This window comes from Opisthocomus hoazin, chromosome 8 (assembly GCF_030867145.1).
Source record: "Opisthocomus hoazin isolate bOpiHoa1 chromosome 8, bOpiHoa1.hap1, whole genome shotgun sequence".
In the NCBI taxonomy this organism is placed as follows: domain Eukaryota; kingdom Metazoa; phylum Chordata; class Aves; order Opisthocomiformes; family Opisthocomidae; genus Opisthocomus; species Opisthocomus hoazin.
This window is the reverse complement of record NC_134421.1, coordinates 13,301,507-13,322,037: the sequence shown is the minus strand read 5'-3', so window position 1 is coordinate 13,322,037 and position 20,531 is coordinate 13,301,507. Positions and strand designations below refer to the sequence as shown.

General features: G+C 42.0%; 1 protein-coding gene across 4 annotated transcripts; it reads right to left on the bottom strand.

Annotated features, from left to right (window-relative positions):
- Nucleotides 1-47: 47 nt before the first annotated feature.
- On the bottom strand, nt 48-20,264 carry PWP1 (PWP1 homolog, endonuclein). 4 transcript variants are annotated; one of them, XM_075427677.1, is made up of 16 exons: nt 20,126-20,264; nt 19,987-20,045; nt 17,381-17,574; nt 16,862-16,947; nt 14,395-14,491; nt 12,706-12,816; nt 11,817-11,947; nt 10,408-10,481; nt 8,183-8,279; nt 7,242-7,303; nt 5,390-5,501; nt 4,293-4,383; nt 3,310-3,431; nt 2,737-2,842; nt 1,862-2,004; nt 48-1,772 (listed from the first exon to the last, which is right to left on the bottom strand). In XM_075427677.1, the coding sequence occupies exons 1-15, from the start codon at nt 20,189-20,191 to the stop codon at nt 1,886-1,888; spliced, it is 1,527 nt and encodes a 508-aa protein (XP_075283792.1). In that variant the 5' UTR covers nt 20,192-20,264; the 3' UTR covers nt 48-1,772; nt 1,862-1,885. The 4 variants fall into 4 exon arrangements, with proteins under 4 accessions (XP_075283792.1, XP_075283794.1, XP_075283793.1 ...); XM_075427679.1 differs by lacking the exons at nt 19,987-20,045; nt 20,126-20,264 and adding exons at nt 18,027-18,138; nt 19,370-19,888 and having other exon boundaries at nt 48-2,004; XM_075427676.1 differs by having other exon boundaries at nt 49-2,004.
- Nucleotides 20,265-20,531: the final 267 nt, after the last annotated feature.

Genomic DNA, 20,531 nt, shown 5'->3' with positions numbered 1-20,531 from the left:
AAAACAGAAAATTACTACCTTCAAAGAGCTTAACACAAAGCATTTATTTCAAATGAAAGCTTTGAAAAACTTGCAGCTCTTCAGTGGAGGGCACTTGAACAGAGGTGGTTCTGGTGCTTTCAACCTTCTTAAGCTTCACAAAAGCAGATCTTCATTTGTTGTCCACACATGGTTCACTACAGCTTGGCAGAGAAAGGATTGAAGCAGGAATCCCAACACATGCAGAATAGTCTCAGTTCCTGCAGAGCCATGCTCAGTACCTGTCACCAGACTAGAAACAGCTGAATCGGATTTAGAAGCAGCCACCTAACTTCAAGGGATGGGAGGGACGCCTACAGCCCTGCCTTCACCCAGCTGCAGTTTATCTGCTTTACCTCACCAGGGTGAGTTACAAAGAGCTAGGGTGGAAAGCAGCAACAACATCTTGTCCACTGCGTCCACTGTCATCTATGGCTGCATCGACACCAGTTGGTTTAATACCCAGGGCATTTTTGCAGCAGCACTACTTTAACAGACACCTTTCAGCATGTGGAGAGGGAAGCACTTCACAGGAGTTGAGAGTGTCACATAACTGCTGGCCTGGGGTAAGGCACTGAGTGCTCATTTAAATTATGTGAGGCAATTGCTTGAGTCGCATTCCTTGACTAGGTTCCTGATGCTATAAATGAAGCATTTAAGTCAGGGGTTAGGCTGATACTCAAAATCACAGAATCACAGAATGGCAGGGGTTGGAAGGGACCTCTGGGGATCATCTGGTCCAACCCCCCTGCTGAAGCAGGGTCACCTGGAGCAGGCTGTAGAGGACCTTGTCCAGGTAGGTTCTGAATATCTCCAGAGAAGGAGACGCCACAACCTCCCTGGGCAGCCTGTTCCAGGGCTCTGTCACCCTCAGAGTAAAGAAGTGCTTCCTCGTGTTCAACTGGAACTTCCTGTGCTTCAGTTTGTGCCCATTGCCCCTTGTCCTGTCACTGGGCACCACTGAAAAGAGTCTGGCCAAATGTTCCTCTGTGCCTTCAGGCAGAGATGCCTGGGAGGAGTTATGAACATGAGTAGGTAACATGGACAGCTCTCATCAGTGGCAGTGGTCAGCTGAGATCCCTGCCCTTGCTTTGCATCCCAACAGCCTCTCATCCTCTTCTGAGCAGCAGCTCCTTACTTCAGTTCAAATCCTCTTTATATATATTACATTTGGACCTTAACAAAAAAACCAATACACAGGCAACATCAATAAGCTTCAGGTGCTGTGGAACCAGGGAAGAGAAACCCTTGATCTTGATGGGATACAGCTGCAGTATTTTTGGTTTGATATTGGTGATCTGAGGTGTTACAAGTACATTTCAGGATTCTACTAAGGGACTCCCAACTTATTGCCCAACAAATAATATTAAGACTTAAAAAAAGTTACACAGAAGAACTTTAAAAATCTGTATTAGAAATCTGGCCTCAAATTAAGGATAAATTATCTATTTACATTTGTAATTTCGTTGTTTTTATTTATTACACAACTGTTGTCTGAAGTATTTTTCCTTACCCCTCAGAAGAATTTACTTTCTTTGCAGTATTCGACAAGCTTCTGGTAGCAACAGAATGCTTTTCTAGTGACTGTTTCATTTTACATATGAACTTTACATGTAGTAGCCCCTGTTTCAGGGATTGTAATCTCAGGCAAAAGCAAGTGATTTAATCTTTCAAAGCCGGTGAGAGAGACAGGAACTCAGAACTGCCGACTTGGAGCTTACCCACATCACCGTGTTTCTTTGAGATGAAGAAGCCTGCAGATTGCAAGACACAAGTAATTTCTATGAACTCTCACCAAACGGGGATTTGTAGAATGCACATTGGTCGTAGTCCCATTAATTACTTTGATTTTGTGATGTTTGGTCCGTCATGTTTCCATTGCTGTCTCCGAATTGCTGCCGCTACTGCCGGCCACAGAGCCGCAAGCCCCAGAGCTGCTGGCACTAGCCAGCACCAGCCTCTCTCTGTTCCCAAAAGCTTCATTCACTGCAACACAGACAGGGGATTGCTTACACGTTACTCTCCCAGAGACAAGAGGGATACAGCAGGTACAGCACGGTGAGCAGCACGGGACGGAAATCCTTGCCTGGGGCAGTTTTAAAGCTTTCCCCCTTAGCGCAAGTCGAGAGTTGAAGCTTACGCGTCAGAACAATCTCACGCATATGAAACATATTAAATTACATGTCCTGTGATTTCTCCCTCAGAGTATCTCTAGGGGTTTCCCTGTGCATAATTTCCTGTACTTAAGTACTGTGCAGTGGATGAGTCTTGTAGAGCAAAACATTAAGTTTAAATAATTTATTTCTGGTTTTAGTCTCTCTGGTTTCCACGAAGATCTTAAAAGCCTTCTCCAGGAATTCCTGACATTTAGTTACACGTAGCTACGACAACCAATCAGACCCAGTCCTCACTTTTACTCCTACAAGTACTCAAGAACGGGATACTTGATTACACCAGGAACATGAAGTAAAACATAGGTACTGCAAGAAATTGGGTATTATACTTGAGCAACAAGAAAATAAATAGTAGCAAACATAGTTCTCCAAGTTTAAAAAAAACAGAACCACAGGTTTTGAAGCTGAAAACAAGAACAGATACGCAGTCTTGGGATATTTAAAGCCTACAGTTTCTCTCAGAGGCACAATACATTACTGAATATACAAATATGCCCTGGGGGCACAGGGAGAACCACAAGTTTTGAAGAAAGGAGAATGTTACCTGCAGAAATCTTGCTTATATCCCAAACACGCAGCCCTTCTCGCTCTCCTCCAAAGGCAAAAACAAACGGGAAGTCAGGGCAGCAAGCTGCACAGAAGAGAACACCCTGGAAGGGAGGCAGAAAGAGGATGATTTTTTTTGTAAATATAATCCTAAAATGTATTCGCCATCTGACAATACTTTCACCAAGCAAATTTTAACAAATGGAAGCTCTGTAAGCTTCCTGAAACTTATTTTGTAAAGACACCAAACTGAAGTCAAGAGCTGCTAATTACCAACAGTAAATCACATCTTTGTCTTGAACCTGGCAGATACGTGTCGGAGTACGTGTAGTTCTACTCAGAACACTGTATCTGGTATTCAGGTCTCAGGCTTTGAAGCAGTCTGCCAGCTACAGGTTGAATTGAATACTGCACTGTAATGAGCATGGTTTACTCAGAATACACAGGTGTGGTGTGTTTTTTTTTCTACAAGATTTTACGTTATGTGAAACAAGATTCAAGTTAGACAAAAAAGATTAAGCAGACATAGTTTATATACAAACCTTCTTGGAATCAAGCAATGAATATTTACCATTTTCATATTCCTGGAATGGATTAAACTTGGTCTGTCTCCCAGGATATCCCAGATTTTCACGCATTTGTCAGCGGATGATGTCACAAGGCACCCTTTGATCTGACTGCTTAGTTGTAGCCCTGGAAGATTTAGAGTGCAGCAGTGTGAGAGCAGCGCGTAACCACTGCTTCACAGAGACGAGGATACGTTCTGAAGTGAAGTCATGAGAACAAACCTGATGTTCGCCTCACACTAAACTCTGTTCCAGCACGAAGGAGCAAAAAGTTAATGAAAGTTTAATGCTGCCACTGCTCCCTGTAGTGAGAGCAAACTGATTTCATGCAGGCTTATTCTGTCTCAGTCCAACAACAGCAAGAGTGCAAAGATGCTATCGTTCTACTTCTGACTTCACACAATCTGGCTTTCCCAGGTAGTTTTCTTCATTCATTTGGCAAAGACCACCTCTTCTGCTATCCACAACGATGGGACATACCCATACGATCTCACTTCAGATACCTAATCATCAAGTGCTTCAGGTTGCTGTTTAGAAGGTCCTACACTGATCACATAATTAAAGTTGCCTAACGGAGGCAGTGTGAAAACCTTCCGATGTGCCGTACTTAAATCATCTCCAGAGGGAACGTTAGTATAAAATAATTACAGCTAGAGAAGGTAAACATTGTAGTTCATAGACCTGGACCAGACTGCAGGGTTTTTGTTCTTCCTCACTCAAAAAACACAAGGAGTGTGTCCCAAGTGAACAGATCTCTTCTGATGCACTTATTCACGATATTCACTGAGAAAAGTTTACTATTGTTAAAATACTTTGCTTACAATGGCTTCTCAGCAGAGATTTGTTTCATGCGCCAGCTACCCGTGATTAGTATGCACAACTCTTATTTGTTCAGCAAGGAATCACTACCACCTCGGTCGTATCGGTTAAAGACACGTTCCAGATGTGCCTCACCACTGGGGACAAACACAACACACACACAGTTTACCTGACACCTCTTCATCGTGAGCTTTCAGAGTGAACAATGGCTTATCAGACCGAGCATCCAGGCAGTACACAAAGCCATCCTCCGTGCTTGCCTAAGGAAACCACAACATTTTAAAAACCAACAGCTGTAGTCAATCGGAAAAAAGCTCCTACGAAATAATACGCACCCTCTGTTAAACCCCTGTGATTTGAGACAGACTTACACTACTTCTCGGTAGGGCACGTTACACAGTGTACACAGGTCTGCACCCCCAAAGTCAGGCTCCATCCAGCTGGTGCCCAAGCTATTATATGTACCTAAACTACGCTGCAAGGAAGTCTTAATCCTACATACATTCCTTACATTGTATTTTGAAGATGGTTGCACTACTAAGCTTGGCTTTCTCATCAGGCAACGAATTACAGAGCCTCCAGCCTCTTAACTGCCAGTTCAAACCTTTCAGAGGCATCCTGTGGCTGCATCATAGCCCTGTGCAAAGCTAAGTGTCATCGTACTGAGAGCACGCTACATCATAAACCCAGCAGAACTGAGCAGCTGCTTTTGTTGGCCGAATACACAAAGCAACACAGAACCAGACAGCCACTAAGATAATCAAAAAGATTTGGGTTTGAATTCTGTTTTATTACAAAAATCTCGACAAAACCAAGGTATTTCTACTCTATCCCAGCTAGGGGGACAGTGCCCTCTAGTGCTAATTTCAAACACTGAATTAATATTCAGGATCTTAGTTTTCTAATTAGCTACTTCTCAGCTGCAATTGCCTCATTACATGAAACACAACAACCATGCAAAGGAAAATATATCCCAGCCACTGAACACTAGAACATGGCAAGATGCCACCTCTGAAGTGAAAAAGCAGCATCCTCAACTGCTTTTCTGCTGTCGTAATGAAGATACCAAGCTGGTCTCGGTGCACGGGTTGAAAAAGCTACCTAAAACCATCCTGCCACACAATGCAGTTTTAAAATAAGCAACGCCAACAGTCCGACCATCCATCAGGTTCATTCTATGATTCAGAAACATCATGAACACAAAAAATACAGGTTAAATGAAATGGCAACAATCAACAGACCAAGCATAGAACATCATGTACTCACTAAGAAATTACAAGGTGAAAAATGATTCCAGGTTACTCTTTCAACCTGACCACTAAACCGCCACACTCGATGGCTATCTTGTGGATTTCTGCAATCATACAGCACAGCTGATCTACAGGAAAAAAAGGATAGGAAATTAAGAGAAAAAAAAAAAATCACGGCAGAACACTTTTATGTTTGTTTTACTGCTGGCATCTACAGAAGTCCATGTAAACTACAATTCAAAAATCAAGATGAAAACAACTGCACTACTTAGTCTTCCAACTCAAAAACAGATGAAAATTTCTCAGATAAGCACAAGCTTTCTCCACATACTTCAAAGTTTCATCCTGGTGACAAACAGTCGTTCTGTTTAAGCAAACAGAGCTCGAATTTGCTCAATACATAAGATACTTATCATACAGGAGACCATAATTATGCAAATATATCAATTATTAACAGACAAGTAGTGACTGTTCAAAACAATGCACTAATCAGGAAATCAATTTGCGATTCATATACAAACATTTTCAAATACGCTTTAATTAAAAAAATTCAGCTCTACAAGTGGTTAGGGAAATGCTACTCCAGAAAGGAGAAAGTAGACGGGAGTTGTGGGTCCTTTGGGATTCTTTACAGGGTTGTGCTCAGCCCACTGGCGGCAGAATCTGTCCCAACTCAAAAAGCTCCTGGATGCAAATACAAGAAAGGAGCGATGATGTCACTCTCGCAACATCGTACCACAATTTACATCCGCAGTAAAACCCACTCCCACTCTACCCTATAATTAAAGCCAGAGAAACGTGATCTAGATTTCTCAGCTCTTTTACCAGGCATTTTACAGTTTTAGTACATATGCAGTTTTTAACAGTCTGACTTTCAGGTTATGAAGGCATCTGCCAAAATTCACTGAACAGCCTGTGGCCCTGCGAGGGACAGGGAAAATCCAAAGGCAGTCGACTAGTTTATAGACAGTACACTGGTTTATAGGCGTCCAGGGGATCAAAGGGCTAGCTAAAAAGGGATCGAGAAGCTGGTCTCAGTGTTTAGACTTTTTTCTTCTTTTTATCGAAGGAAGTCGAGGGGGACAAAAATAAGACAGAAGCAGGTTCCTAACAACAATAATTTGTTTGTCTCTGATACTTCTGCTTAAGCAGTTGTAGCAAGAGCGTAATAGAAGCCAGAGAACGTAATGGCTTGGTTAAAGATTGACAAGTCTATAAATGTTTTAATACAAGGACAAAGTCTTAAAAGCAGAATAAAAAAAATTATATAAGAAAATCACAGTTATAGAACAAAATTAAAAGGCTACCCCTAGGAGATGGGAGAACTGAGGGAAGCTTTTTGACTGGCAGGGCTTATAAAAACCAGCAGTTACAGAGCTAGTCCAAGCGTGGAGACACAAACCCTTTCACAGCACCTCCAGGCTGCAGTCCTGGGAGATGGCCCGTTAAAGGCGTGCTTATCAAGAGAGGCCACGGGACCGGACTGGGATTTTCAAGTCTCTCGTGCCCCCACCCGAGTCTCACAGTTTGGCAAAACCTGGACAAGCTTTCGCAGGAATGAGCAGTGACACGTTCCCAACGCAGAAAACACCATAAGGCCAAATTAAGAATTCGATTTGGAGCAGACATGTCAAAACATGTCAGTCTAGATGGTTAAAGGATTTGGCTAGACCTGAGAAAGAGGTAAGAAAAACTACATTTTGGCCACATACAAACCTGGCTACCTTGCTGGAAAAAAATAACAGCATTACTCAAATTTGGCACAGTTATAAGCAACTGAAAAAGAGAACGGGAGGCAACTTGATGGGCTTAATTAAATACTAATACCCTCCCTATATGTAACATTTGAAAATATTACCCTGACATACTTATCGTAAGATCCAGAAACAAGGGTCTGAGTTTCAAATGGATGAAATTGCAATGTCTGGACCTAGGTAACAGAAGATTTTATTTCAAAAAACAAGCACTGAGATCTAACATACACATACAGCAACTTTCTTTGAACAAACAGTGCACAACCCTGCCTCCCCCAAACCAGTTCCCCCTCAAAAACCTTCCTATTAAGCTTGTCGATACTCAGATTTCTCATAAAACAGTACAAGAGATGCACATTATTTAAAACACCCCCACCCCATGGAAACTAGATATTTTCCAACATAATTCAACTGAATAGAACCACATGCCCCCTCTCTGCCCTAGATATTAAAATAAAAAGGCTGGAGGAGGTAAAACAGTAGCTGCTTCCAGTCTGGGGAAAAATGCAGATGTTAGTAAAAAACGAAAATCAGTTTGCTAAGGGCAGTGACTTTGTTAACAGCAAAATAAGGTTATAGCTATTAAGAACTTTCACATTTTAATTACTATGAGATTAATTCATTTCTGAGGTACCCATCACTATGGTATTTTAGTATAATTTATTTTAAACCTTTCTTAGCTAGAACAAACTGTAACCGACACTCATTGTTTCCTTAAGAGAGAGTTGCAGTTTGATGCTCAGAGATCTGTTTTTTGTAGCTTATACCAGCACTACTAGATTCCCAAACACCAGGGCTTTCACACAAAAGGCATTTTAAAAACTGCTGTAAATCTTCACAAACCTCCTAAAGGAAAAATTAAATTAGATTTTTAAAAGCAAATACAGTGTTGTTCATAAAAGCAACTAATTCTAAAATCTAAAGAATTCGGCACAGTTGTTAGAAAATTACAGAATTGTTGTTCTAAGGGTTCACTATCAAGCAGCTAATGCAAAACTGCAGTTATTTTTTCTCTGTTATTTTACAGTGGAAGAAACATAGGAATAATTACATACCTTGTCTGTATGTAGCATCAGGCTAGCTGCTGGCTTACCCACAGACATATCCCACAGAATCACAGTACTGTCAGCAGACGCACTTGCTAAAACATTCCTGACAATGGATCAAAAAATAAGTTTTAAAAATCTTTATACAGATACAAACAAATAATGGTCAAAAATCAAAAATACATACAATGCCTGATTCTGAGATCAAGTACGCTCTGGTCTATAGACTATAAATCTCAAGCTGCGGGATAACTCCCTGAAGTTGTAAGTAAAGACTACAAACAGACTATATTATGTTATATTAGTACAACACCTATAACAACATTAACAGTTTTGCTCGTATTTCCCCCCAACACCACTCAAAATATCATTTACTAGAAGATTTATTGAACAAAATGAAGCAAAAAAGGCTTTTAAGCACTTCCTTTCCTTTGACATTAAGACAGTATTTTTAAACATCACCTATGCAGCTTAGTTCTGTTTGCATATGCATACCGTCAAGAGCCAGACAAACCTGTTTTTAAAATATTTTGCTCTCTAATATCTGAATGTTTATATAACCACTGAAGAGCCAACACTGTACACCCTTCACAGAATGCTGAAAGGAACCGCCAACATTTCAGTGAAGTTTAAAGACCCCACAGTTTAGAAGTTTAATCAGAAAAAACTCCAAACATTCCCAAAGACCTGTCAAATACACAGTACAAGTGCTATGCTTGCTCCATTGCTCTTAAAAACAGATCTATTACCTCAGCATGTTGTATCTGATTGAAACTGCTCCCCCCTCACCTTTTTCTTTTTATATTAACCAAGTGTTTCTGACTCAAAGAGCTAACCTTCTCCTGAAAACACTGTTCTCCCAAACAATGGACAAGTTAAGGGTAAGTTAAGAAAATGCATAGTGAAGGCTACAAGAATATTTCACAGCAACACCATTATGACCTACAGGCAGAAAGTTCTTTACAGAGAGCTGTCACAGCAGGTCTTGCTTAAAAAAACCCTGACAACAACAAAATATTTAAATATAAGCTGCTCCAAGGAGCTCCTTGTTTTGCCCATAAGCTTCCCACTTCACGGCTGTTTTTATTTCCTGAAACATCTACTGTATCAATGAGTTCACAACTCAGCACATGACAGAATAATGCATTCCAAACACCTAACTATTGTAGCCATAATATAGAGACAAGTCACAAAAATTATCACCAAACAACCATTTCTAGGTACATGAAAGCTACTCTCTTCTAAGACTGATGGAATCATCACTACCGCACTCTGTGCATATACCTATAATTTTAACAATAACAGACAGTGCACTGTAAATTAAGAGTGCAATTTATGTACATTTAACATACATCTATGTGGGTGTTTCCTTCTTCTGTATGTAGGAACAAAGCATTACAAGTGAAGGCTTACACCTGCTCATCAGGAGGATGCGGACTTGACTATGTGTTATCTTCAGAAGCACTTGACAGCAGGAGACAAAAAAAAAAAAAAAAAAATCAGCCTCTGCCTGACTGGAACAGTTTTGAGGCCCATGCTGAGGATCCTCTGACAGCTGAACTGTTAAAAACCACCTAAGCAATAAAAAAAGCACAGCCTCTTTATTTCAGTCAGCACGTTGTCCTTGACCTCTCGCCCAAGACAAGGCCAGCTCTGTGTTGCTCCAACAGCAGCACTTCATCGCTAGTTCATTCAGGCAACAGGGAATTCTCTCTGCCTAGGAGAACCCAAAGTTCAGAGGCATTTCTGTAACTGTGCTATTAGGGCTTTTACACTCTCTCTTCTGTTCACAGCTCTGCGGCAAAAGCCAGAAGAAAAGAAACAGCAGAGCAAGGACTTCCTTCTATAAATCTACTGCTATCTGTTGAAATGGTGTTTCAGGTCATTGGCAGACTGGCACGGATGAGGGCAGCCCTTCTGCTTCTCTGATTTGTGCAACTGACTTAAATGTAGGCGATTTATCAAACGGCTTGGACTCACCTTAGCCTTGCCCTCACCTGGACAACCTGCAAATAAAGTGATCCGCAGCAATATACAGCTTTAAAAAAACAAAACAAACAAACAAAAACTTCTAGTGGGGGCGGGGCGATGTATTTTTGAGAATTGATTCACTTCAGCATTGCTTTCAAGTTCAATGTTATACTACATAAGATTTTGGATTTGTGTGAAAAATGTATGCCTAATTAAGTACACAAATTTGTAACCATCCATTGTTATTCAAATATTCTTTTTACCTGCTTTGTTTATTCCATGAAAGATCAAGCACAGCATCAGTATGTCCTTCCACTGTCCCTTCTGAAGATAAACTCTGTGTCCACAAATACAACATAAACAGACTTCTGAAAATTACAGCTTCAGCAGCAATCAAGCATTACAACACAGTAGCATGAACTCCTTGATGCCTTCACCAACACCTTCATGTTTGCAATTTTTCTCACTCGCCGCAACAAGGCTTTCGATAGAACTGTCTCTACGGTACCTGCACCTCGCCTCCAACCCCAGGTCTCAGTCTGCTCCATTCACAGCTGCCGGGCTTACAGAACTGGTTACTCCATCTAGGCTAGCAGAAGAAACTTCATTGCTTCCAGCTAATGTGCAGCTTCTTCAGCTTCTTTCTAAACACTCCTGGCAGTTCTCTCCCCCTCCTTCCAACTAAATGAGCTTTACTTCCTTCTAATTGCCAGCTACTAAAAATTCCAATTTTAAATGATTAAGCTTCAAAGTTTACTGGGACAACAATTGGAAACCACCCACAAGCCACCTCAGTCCTCTTCTGTTCTTAATTACAGGCCTTAATTATCTATAGAGAACAGTGAGCACGTCAAACTGAGGTAACATTTATGAATGGTATCTTCAACAGCAATTCTGATTACTCAGTAATTTTCAAAAGCAAGTTTCAGAGAATAAGTTCCCCTTCTGAAGGGTTACATAGTTCATAGTTTGTGTCACAGAGTGGTTCTTTAGCTGACTAACACTGCAGTGCTCCTTCCTTTGGGAAACTGAGATTAGCTATATACCCCATGTTCACCTTCCCTGTTTACTCTGGGGAGTCTTTAAGCTCTTCCTGAAGCATCTACTATAAGCAAGTCTAGAAGATTTAAGGTATGTTATCTTCCATACTTGTTTTACATACCAAAGAATTCGGACAAACCGTAACACCACATTCAGGCGTACATGGAGGGTCAGCGTCATCTCACGTAACTTAGCATCCAGTCTAACCCTCAGTCTTCCTCTTTGGTAGTTAAGATTTCCTCTGCAGTTCACTCCGCCATTCTCTGGGTGTGTCTCTATGCATTCACCTTGGACAATCTTGACGACTACCTTAAAATCTGCTTCAATTTTAGATATGTAAAGCTAACAGAGGTGAATCCTGAGTAGGTGTATTTTATTAGTGTCAACCTTGTCCTCTATTGCTCAATCCCTTTTCAACTCTGAGTCACAGGAAGATAGCAATTTTAACCTATTGCAGATGACCACAACATTAGCTTCTGTAACCTGTCTAAACGCCATCTTTCAACGTGAGAGATGGAATTAAACCAGATTATCTAGGACTTTTTCAGTGTAGGAAAAAAAGTAGTAACAACATTATCCTTGCTCTAAGTTTCCCTCCATCCAACCAGATAAACTATTTTGCAACACTTACCTTCTTTCCTTTCTTTTTCTTCTTTTTCTCTTTCTTGCCTCCAAGAGAAAAGACTGGTTCTAAAGATTCTACTATATCAAGGTCCCAAATGTCAATAACCGGGGTCATGCTACCCACTGCAACATAATTTCCTACAAGCAGAAACCCAAATGCAACCACATTTATTTAGAGTTATGAAACAGCGTATTTAGCAATCCAGCTGTTGCTTATTTCTTTGATTAAGTAGAACTTATGTGCCAGAATCTTCTATGTGAACACATCTGATGTTTATAACTGACAAGGAGCAATTTAAAAATATCAACTGACAGCAGACGTTGCCAGAAAAAAAATTACTTGCTCTCCAATGTACTTCCCTTTCAGTACAAGTAACTGTTCAAAGAAGCTGTATCAAGTTCCACACGTTTTGTTTGTTTTTAAGGGAAAAAAAAAATAAACCAAAACCACATTTCCTGTGCTATGGGGGAAAAAAAACAAACAAACTGTAAAACCCAGGAAAAAGGTTACTAAATACATAAAGATATATACATTTTGTTGTGTTTTACAGTGAATCAACCGCATTGGCCATAATGAGTTTGAATAAAGGCAACCTTTCATTTGCAAATGAAAAATAAAGCAGATTAGAGAAGAGCTTGCTCTGGTCTGCTAATTGGGAATAACTTAATTATCTGTAATAAAACCAGGTTTTAGTTAAATCACTTGTTATGGCAGCATCACTAAGATGACTGTATCACCGAAGCAAAAAACCCCTAATATTCAGTTTTTATTTAATATCTTGGGTTTATTTTTGTTTGTACCACTGGAGAAAATTAGTTAGTGACAACATTACACTTATATACTTTTCAAGTAAAAATTATTTAACTGGACATTTACAGTATCCTTTGTAATTTACCTAATGATTCATCGGGACTAGGATCAAAATTCAACCACTCCAGACTTAACGGGTAAGCAGGCAAGAGAATATCATGATGTACATAAAATGAGTTCTCTTCATGATTATAAACTGAAAAAGAATTAAAGATACACAAGACATCAGTGAAGAGCAAAAGTGAGCAACTAAAAACAGTTCACCTTGCAGAAGGCAGATGTGGCAAACATGAAATTGTCAAGGAGATCTAGAAAGTAAATTCAGTGTGTTCAGTTTTACTGCAGAGGCCAGAGCCCCTGTGTACTAATGTTACACCTCACAGAATGACACGAAACAAACATTCTCATGTGTACATTAGATAAAGAAGTGACAAGTTCAGCAAAGCTTAGACACTTTATTCCTAACATCCCATGCTACTTTGTCTGTAAGATCCCTTCAAAATAGATGCTCCATATCCACCACTTTCTACATCAGGATACATTAATGGAGGTTTAGACAATAATTGTACAGAATCAGCAATTTGGAGAAAAAAAGATAAATAATTCCAGATGCAATCAAAGGGGAAATGAAGGCAAAAGACAAACAGTTTTCAAATCAGAGGAAGCTGAAGAGGTCAGATAAAGTCACCTTTAGCAGGTTGTAACTGCGATACAGGAAGAGTTTTGGTAAAGCAACCATATACTAAACACACCATTCCCTTTAGACAGCTATTTTTTCTCCTTCTAATAAAAGAATTTACTAACCGGATAGCAAAGAAAACCCATTAATTATTTTAATAACATTGTATCATCACACACACAAAACCACTGTGCCATTTTTAAGTGCATGTGACATGTTAAAATACTAACTAAAGTCTTCAGTTAACTAAGTAGTCTTAGTAATTAAGTAAGACAGGGCTACCCAATGTGATAAACTGCAGAAGCCTGTGCTATTGTTTTATAAGTTCATACAGAGAAAAATAACACAATTAATAAAATTTGTAAACACCTCCATATATAGGTATCTGAAGAGATGCCTTCAAACACTTTGGTCTTGCCGTTTTCGTAAAATAGAATATTTTGCCTGCAGAAACACGTACCCTAGCAGAACTAGCCAGAAACATTCCCCCAAAGAATCACCGTAAGAAAAGACTTCAGCACACTGAGCAGCACTCCTTGCTGCAACAGAAAAATCTTTTACACGGTAAAACTAAACCCACCCCTAGAACAAGTGGTCTTCAGACCTTATTAGGGATCATCTCTTCTAAAACTAAGATGATAAAGGTGCTCATTCTTCTACTCCTAGCAGTGGAAAGCACAACTTTAAAAAACCAAAGAGAAAGCAAGGGAAAAAAAAACAAAACAACAACATAGCACTAGAGGAAGCTTACACAATATGAAGACTGCTTGAAAGAAGGATCGTATGTTCAGAGAATAAAAGTGCCACAGTATTTTCTAAGTGTCATTAGCAATGAAATAAGGAAAGGAAATGCTATACAGCCTGATAAAGGCACACTATCCTCTAAGTAACAGTAACTCCACAGTACATACTCCGGTTCTGGAAAGTGGCTAAAGCACCATGATGTAGGAAAGAGGACAAAACACACAGGGCAGATGGGGAGAAGAAATATTTCAAAAAACACCTCTCCCCTCCCCTCTACACAGCCATATGGAACAGGCTAGGCATGACACACTCCCCAAGTTCACCGTAAGGAACCAAACCTAGGTGACTTACCATGGACCTCCAAACTACAGTAGTCTTTATCAGCTTTGCCACAAAGGACAAGATTGTCACTGGGCTTAATCAAAAAGTCCTCCTGTTCATATTGATCCTGAGCAGCAGAAAGGAGAGGACAACGGATGGTAAGCAAAGCACATAAATGCACAAAACAACACAAGTTCAAAAGGCTGAATCAGTAATAACGTAACTGAAAACACTCAAAACTCAACACCCTGCTGCCCACCCACCTAAAACCATCTTATGGTGGCAAACAGAGAGAGACAGAAACCAGACTCAATCACGGGGAGACTGAATAGTTATTACATAGACTGAAAGACTGTTTATGCAGACCTAGACAGATTTACAGAGATGTTTAATTACCAAATATGAAACCATATTTTGAGGCTACCATGGTGCAGCCCATTGCTGAAAAGAAAATCACCCCTAGGAGCCCGCATACATAGTTTATTTCCCTTGTGCTCTCATGCCTTGAGCATTTATATCGTGTAACAGCGCTTTACACAATGAGCATACTGTAAATGCTCCTCACATCCAGGAAGCAATTCCAAGAGCATCAAAGCATTGCCTACTTTCTGGAAAATATTTCCAGAAAAGTACTGCCTACAGCTATACTGGGCACTCAGCTGTACCAGAACAGATGTAACCTCTCATTTAATTTTCATTGTTACTGAGGAATGGAAAGCATGCAGGGAATTTTTGTTAGTGAAAAACTATGAACTGTACATAAAAGTCAACAGTCTTACACAAACAGAGTACCATCCTTCAAAGATACAACACATACAAGTCTTTTTGGACTTCCTGTTGCAAGCTTTTAATTTCTTTGTTATTCCCTTCAAGCATCTTTTCATATTTGAATAATTCAAAGAACTGAAGTACTTGATAGAAATCAACTCCATGCTGCACAGTACTTAGTCTTCAACAGTACTATCAGTAAATGCCAAAAGACAACACCAAATGCATGTTGAAGCACTAAAACGTATTCTCCTCCAGCGCTTGAGGAGAAGACTTGAGCAGAGGAAGAAAGCCCTGAGAAAAAGGTGTTCACTTTTTCTATGTCTGGATGAAAGTTAGCTTTTCTGACACAGAATAAATGCAGCTCATATTCTCTCCAAATCCCTGTGCAAATACCTCTTTGACTGTAAAAATCACTTTCAAAGCATTTCTATCCTCTGCTGGTAGACAGGAGCAACAAAAATCATCAACCAGTCAGCAGAACACAGAGGAACCATACAGTGCCCCAAAGTTCACACAGCAAGTGAACTCGTTTTAAAGATGACGTATGCCTTCCTCCTTCAGCTTTGCTACAGAACGTGAAGTCACCATAACTCCTTGTCTGAGACTACGCACGTTTGACAGTCCCCTGACACACAAACTAGCTGTTGTGGTAGAAGCCTACAGCTACTCTTTTCTTTTAATCTTACTAGCTTTGTAAAGAGTCCAGAATAGAATAGAAAGGACAGCACCCAGAAAAATCTCAGAAGCTTTACGCATGGAAGAGGTCTCAAAAATCCACCTATTCCATCACCCTGCCCCAGATGAACATAGTCTTTCCTACTTGCTCTCTAGATCACGTTGTCTCTTCTCATGCAACCTCACCTTGCAACTGATTTCTCTAATCTCTCCACGTAATTTAAGTCAATCACAAGGTGCAATCTATCCTTCTGAACTAAACTGCAGGATATTCTCTGGAATCTCTCCGTATCTTTTCTGAAGAGGCACTCAATGTTCTAGCTGAGGCAATACCAACGTTAAGCAGAGTAGAAGGATTACCTCACGTCTTGCACGCTGCACCCCCATTCACCAGAAAAAGACAAACAGGCTGCATAATAGGACCGCACTGCTGACAAAGTTAGCTTGTGTTAGACTGCAGCCAGAGACTTCTTCACCCCCTGCAGAGCTCCTACAAAGACAGCTCCTGCAAAAATGTTCCCTATCTGATACTTGGTAGAAACTAATACAGGCAAAACCAGGCAACTACATAGTATGCTGTGCATATGCGCTTAACAGGGACCTATTTCTCCGTGCCATGCCCCTAATCTGACATGTAGCCTGAGGCCTCCTCAGCTTGGCTTCTTCCACAAATAGATGGAAGTTGCAAGAATCCTGCAATCTGGGAATTTTTCTAACTGGAGTTGTTAGTGGTCCAAGATACTGAGATTTGTTATTTCTTCAAGCACTTTCTGGGTCCTACTAGACAGGTGACAAACCACCTCCACATGCAGAAGAATGTGGCTTAAATAACGAGCCAGTTTGCCTTAATATCCGACTTAAATGTAAAAAGCACACATAGAGGGGACTGCACAAAGCAACTTTAAAAGAAAAAAGTTCCATCTGATCAAAAATCTGGCAAACCTTTCGAAAAAGACTGCAAGCACCTACAGACTCTAAAGTAGTCTGGCAGCAGGAAAATTTAACTAATTTTAAAGTTTATGCTGATATTTAACATTTTTATAGTACTTACAGTGGTTTTTAGAGTGATGTAAGGATCATGATCATTGCTCCCATATACTGTCAAAGTAGCCAAAGAGTCTCCAAGTTTGATATCACCTAAATGGGAATTTCAGAACATTTTTTAGACATGTCAGTGACAGGTGAAGTTAGAAACTCCTACACCAATACCAGTATTGGAAAATATCAGAGGCAGGCTAAATTAACTTCCAAGTTCCAAACATTAGGACCTCAGCAATGCAAATTGCTTAGAGCTTTCCTGGACTTCTGTGGCTTTGCTCCAGCACTACAGCAGGGGGAGCGACAGTCTTCCCAAGGCCGCTCGCTGTTCTACTGTCAGGGAGGGGGATGCTGAATTGTTTCACTCGCTAAATGACTTACAAAACAGGGACAAGCAAAGAACTCAAAATGTGAATTTCCAGCATTTGAAACACAGCACTGTGTAGTTTTAGGATACTAATTTCTTAAGTGCAACAAGAAGTGAAAAAGTTCTTCACTTACACTGCATATCTGACATTTAATTTTTTCTTACCTGTGCATTCCTCTTCGTCATAATTTTCCAAATCATATTCACCCAGTTCATCATCAGACAGGTCTTCGTTTTTATGAGAAGACTGAGGTCTGCCAGGAATGGCCACATCCGTGCCACATGCCATCTGGCCTTCATCGCTACCATCAGCACCATCCCTTGCCATCTGGCCTTCATCGCTGCCATCAGCGCCATCCCTGTTTAAAGACACACAGCCCTGAGAAAGCGCGGCAGACGTTTAGAACGCTTCCAGGCAATGGCTCGGGGGACTGCTAACAAGATTGCAGCACACAATCCTGGCTGTCCACAGGGGTTTCCACTCCTTACGCCAGTAATTTGGAAATCCATTCACTCCTTTCCTCTCTTTTCCCCAAATTCAAGGTACCATTATTCTCAGGCTTCCAGAGAATTTTTCCTTGAAAGTTTTCATGACAAAACGTGGCACAAATTTTGCTCAACAGAGCTAAACTGTGTGTCTAAACCCCTTTCTCTTACTCTTTTTTCTGTGGATACAGTCCTCTCAACCTCACGTGTCTTAATCATTCCTTCCTTGTTTTTTCCCCCCACCCACAGGCACTGTCATATGTGGTGACTCTTGCATTTCTTCAAGATTTTTAAGACCTTATTTCCTCATACTTCCCATACTTACATTAGGAGAAAAAACAATATAAAAATCATTAGGCAGAGACACATCGCGGATTACTTCTTCTGGGGTAAGCTATGCAACATCTAGAAAGCTCGGAACCTTCGTGGCAACAAATCTGTATGTAAGGAATTCAGTAGAAGGAAATGTACATTAAACATTGGCTGAGGACCTAACCTACATCTCAGATGTCTCAATGAAGCATGCTCTGTAAGAACTCATCCCTGCTGAACACACTGTATTTCTGTCCTGCACGCAGAATTCCCAGGCGACAGTAAGCCAAGGCAGTTCTCATAGATATGTTCTAAAGTAACTATCAGAAACCTATTTTTATGATCTGTTCAGTAAAATACACACTTCACTTCTTTCCTAGTGTAAAAACTGGTAGCAAGATAATTAAGCATCCTAAATCTGAATCTGACTTGTGATCTTTGCACAGGAAAAAGAACTTTGATTGATACAACAATTGATGCTGTAATAACTTCTACAAAACACCAGAAGTTATAAGGAGTTCATAAACCCTTTGGTTGTTACAGATGGTCTTTAAATTTCCACCCTGAAGTTTAACAGAATGCATAATTATTAACAACACCTCAAATCTTTCCATGTTCTTGAAGTTGCAAGAGAAAGGGATCCATTCAGAAAAACTAAAGCTCACAGGCACAGAGGAGAAACCACAGGTAACAGAAACATTAAATGTTGTTGGTTAAGAAATTGACAGAAAGTAAGAATCTTCCAAAGGCTTAAGATGATTTTTGCCCCATTAAAGAACAAAACACTCTGCTCAGACATAAAGTCACAGATTCATCTAACAGAGATCGCGTGGATAATATCCACCCAACTATAAAAGCTTTCACAGCTACCTGTTGCACCTGTTCAATCACACGTACTGCGGCCAACCACACACCTTACATAGCCGAAACAGAATCAGAAGCCTAAATCTACGAACAGCTCTAACCGAAAATGGCCACCAAACGGAGTAAGACCTCAGAACTCATCTTTTTCTACACAAAAGAGCGCCATTTCTTTATCGTCTTCCATAGATTACGTTTCCTAAATCCGTCACTTCTGTTCTTCTTTTCTTAAGCTCATTTATCTTTTTCTTCAAAGCAGAGCACCAAAACTCAACTACACAACTAAGGACTTGTAGCACTGAGTGGCGAGCTGTGACGTCTCCAGTCTCACACGCCAAGCATAAATGCGCCCCTGAGTGGCATTTTGCCTTCTTTTGCCAAAGCACAACCACCAGGTCACTGAGCCCCACCACGGCCTCCCAGGCTGCTTCGACCATAACGTCTCACCCTCAGCATCCGTGTTTTCATGCTGTCACTTTGGGGCTTCCATCCTACCTGAAAGGCGGTTGTAGTGGGCAGGTGTTGGTCTCTTCTCCCAGGTAACTAGCGATAGGACGAGAAGAAACGGCCTCAAGCTGCGTCAGGGGAGGTTTACGTTGGATAGTAGGAAAAATTTCTTTACTGAGAGAGTGGTCAGGCACTGGAACAGGCTGCCCAGGGAAGTGGTGGTCACCATCCCTGGAGGCATTCAAAAAATGTGTGGATGTGGCACTTGGGGACATGGTTCAGCAGGCATGGTGGTGTTGGGGTGACGGCTAGATTGATGATCTCAGAGGTCTTCTCTAACCTTAATAATTCTGTGATGGTGGTTTGTGGTGATGGACTGATGGTTGGACCTGATGATCTTACAGATCTTTTCCATCCTTAAAGATTCTGTGGTTCTGTGATGGCAGTCTGACACGTCCCCGAAGCGCGGGACTCCCCAGTAAACCCACGGCCACGCACAGACCCGCGGCCGCCGGCCCCGCGCCTCACTCCCTGGCTCTCGGCGGGAAGGGCGGCTCCGGCCCGGCCCGGGGCTCCGCGGGGTCCCCGAGACGCCCACCCGGCCTGCCGGCACACGGCCGACGCCTGCCCGCCCCGGGGGCCGCCCCCTCCCCGCCCCGGCTCACCCCAGCCGCTCCCGGGCCTCCTCGATCAGGCGGTTCAGCTCCTCCTCGCCGAGCTGCACCTGCGGGGCGGACACGGAGCGAGGTGAGGGCGGCGGCGGCGGCGTAGGGGGGGTCCCTCAGCCCGGCCCCCCGCCCCCACCTTGTCCGGCGTCTCCTTGGCGACGCCGCAGCGCACCCACGCGGCGCACGTCACCGGGCAGCTCATGGCGGCGGCACCGCACGTGCGAGCGGCCCCGTCGCGCTCCGAGTGACGTCGCCGACCGGGGCTCCGCCTCCAACGGCGGGGGAAAACGGAAGAGGCGGAGCCGGAGCCGGGTGAGGTCATCACCGAGCGCCGGGAGTGAGGGGAGCGTGGCTACAGGGGAAAGGGGCGGTCGGCCGCCGGCGGGGCGGGGTTGAGGCGGGGCGCGCGGGGGCCGTTATCCCCTCAGGGCGGCGCGGGGCGGGCGCGGCCGTTCGCGCCCCGGGGCTGAGGGAGCGCGCGAGGAGGCCGGCTGCCGCCAATGGCAGCCGCTGTGGTTTCGCAGCGGTAATTGCGGAAGGGC

Bases quoted from the DNA above. Each gene is read 5' to 3' on its own strand.
- PWP1 (XM_075427677.1), bottom strand. From the start codon at position 20,191: ATGAGCTGCCCGGTGACGTGCGCCGCGTGGGTGCGCTGCGGCGTCGCC. The intron at 7,304-8,182 runs GTATGTAATTAT...TCTGTTACCTAG, and splicing joins TGATGCTACATACAGACAAG to GTCCAGACATTGCAATTTCA. The intron at 2,005-2,736 runs GTAACATTCTCC...TCTGTGTTGCAG, and splicing joins TATAAGCAAGATTTCTGCAG to TGAATGAAGCTTTTGGGAAC.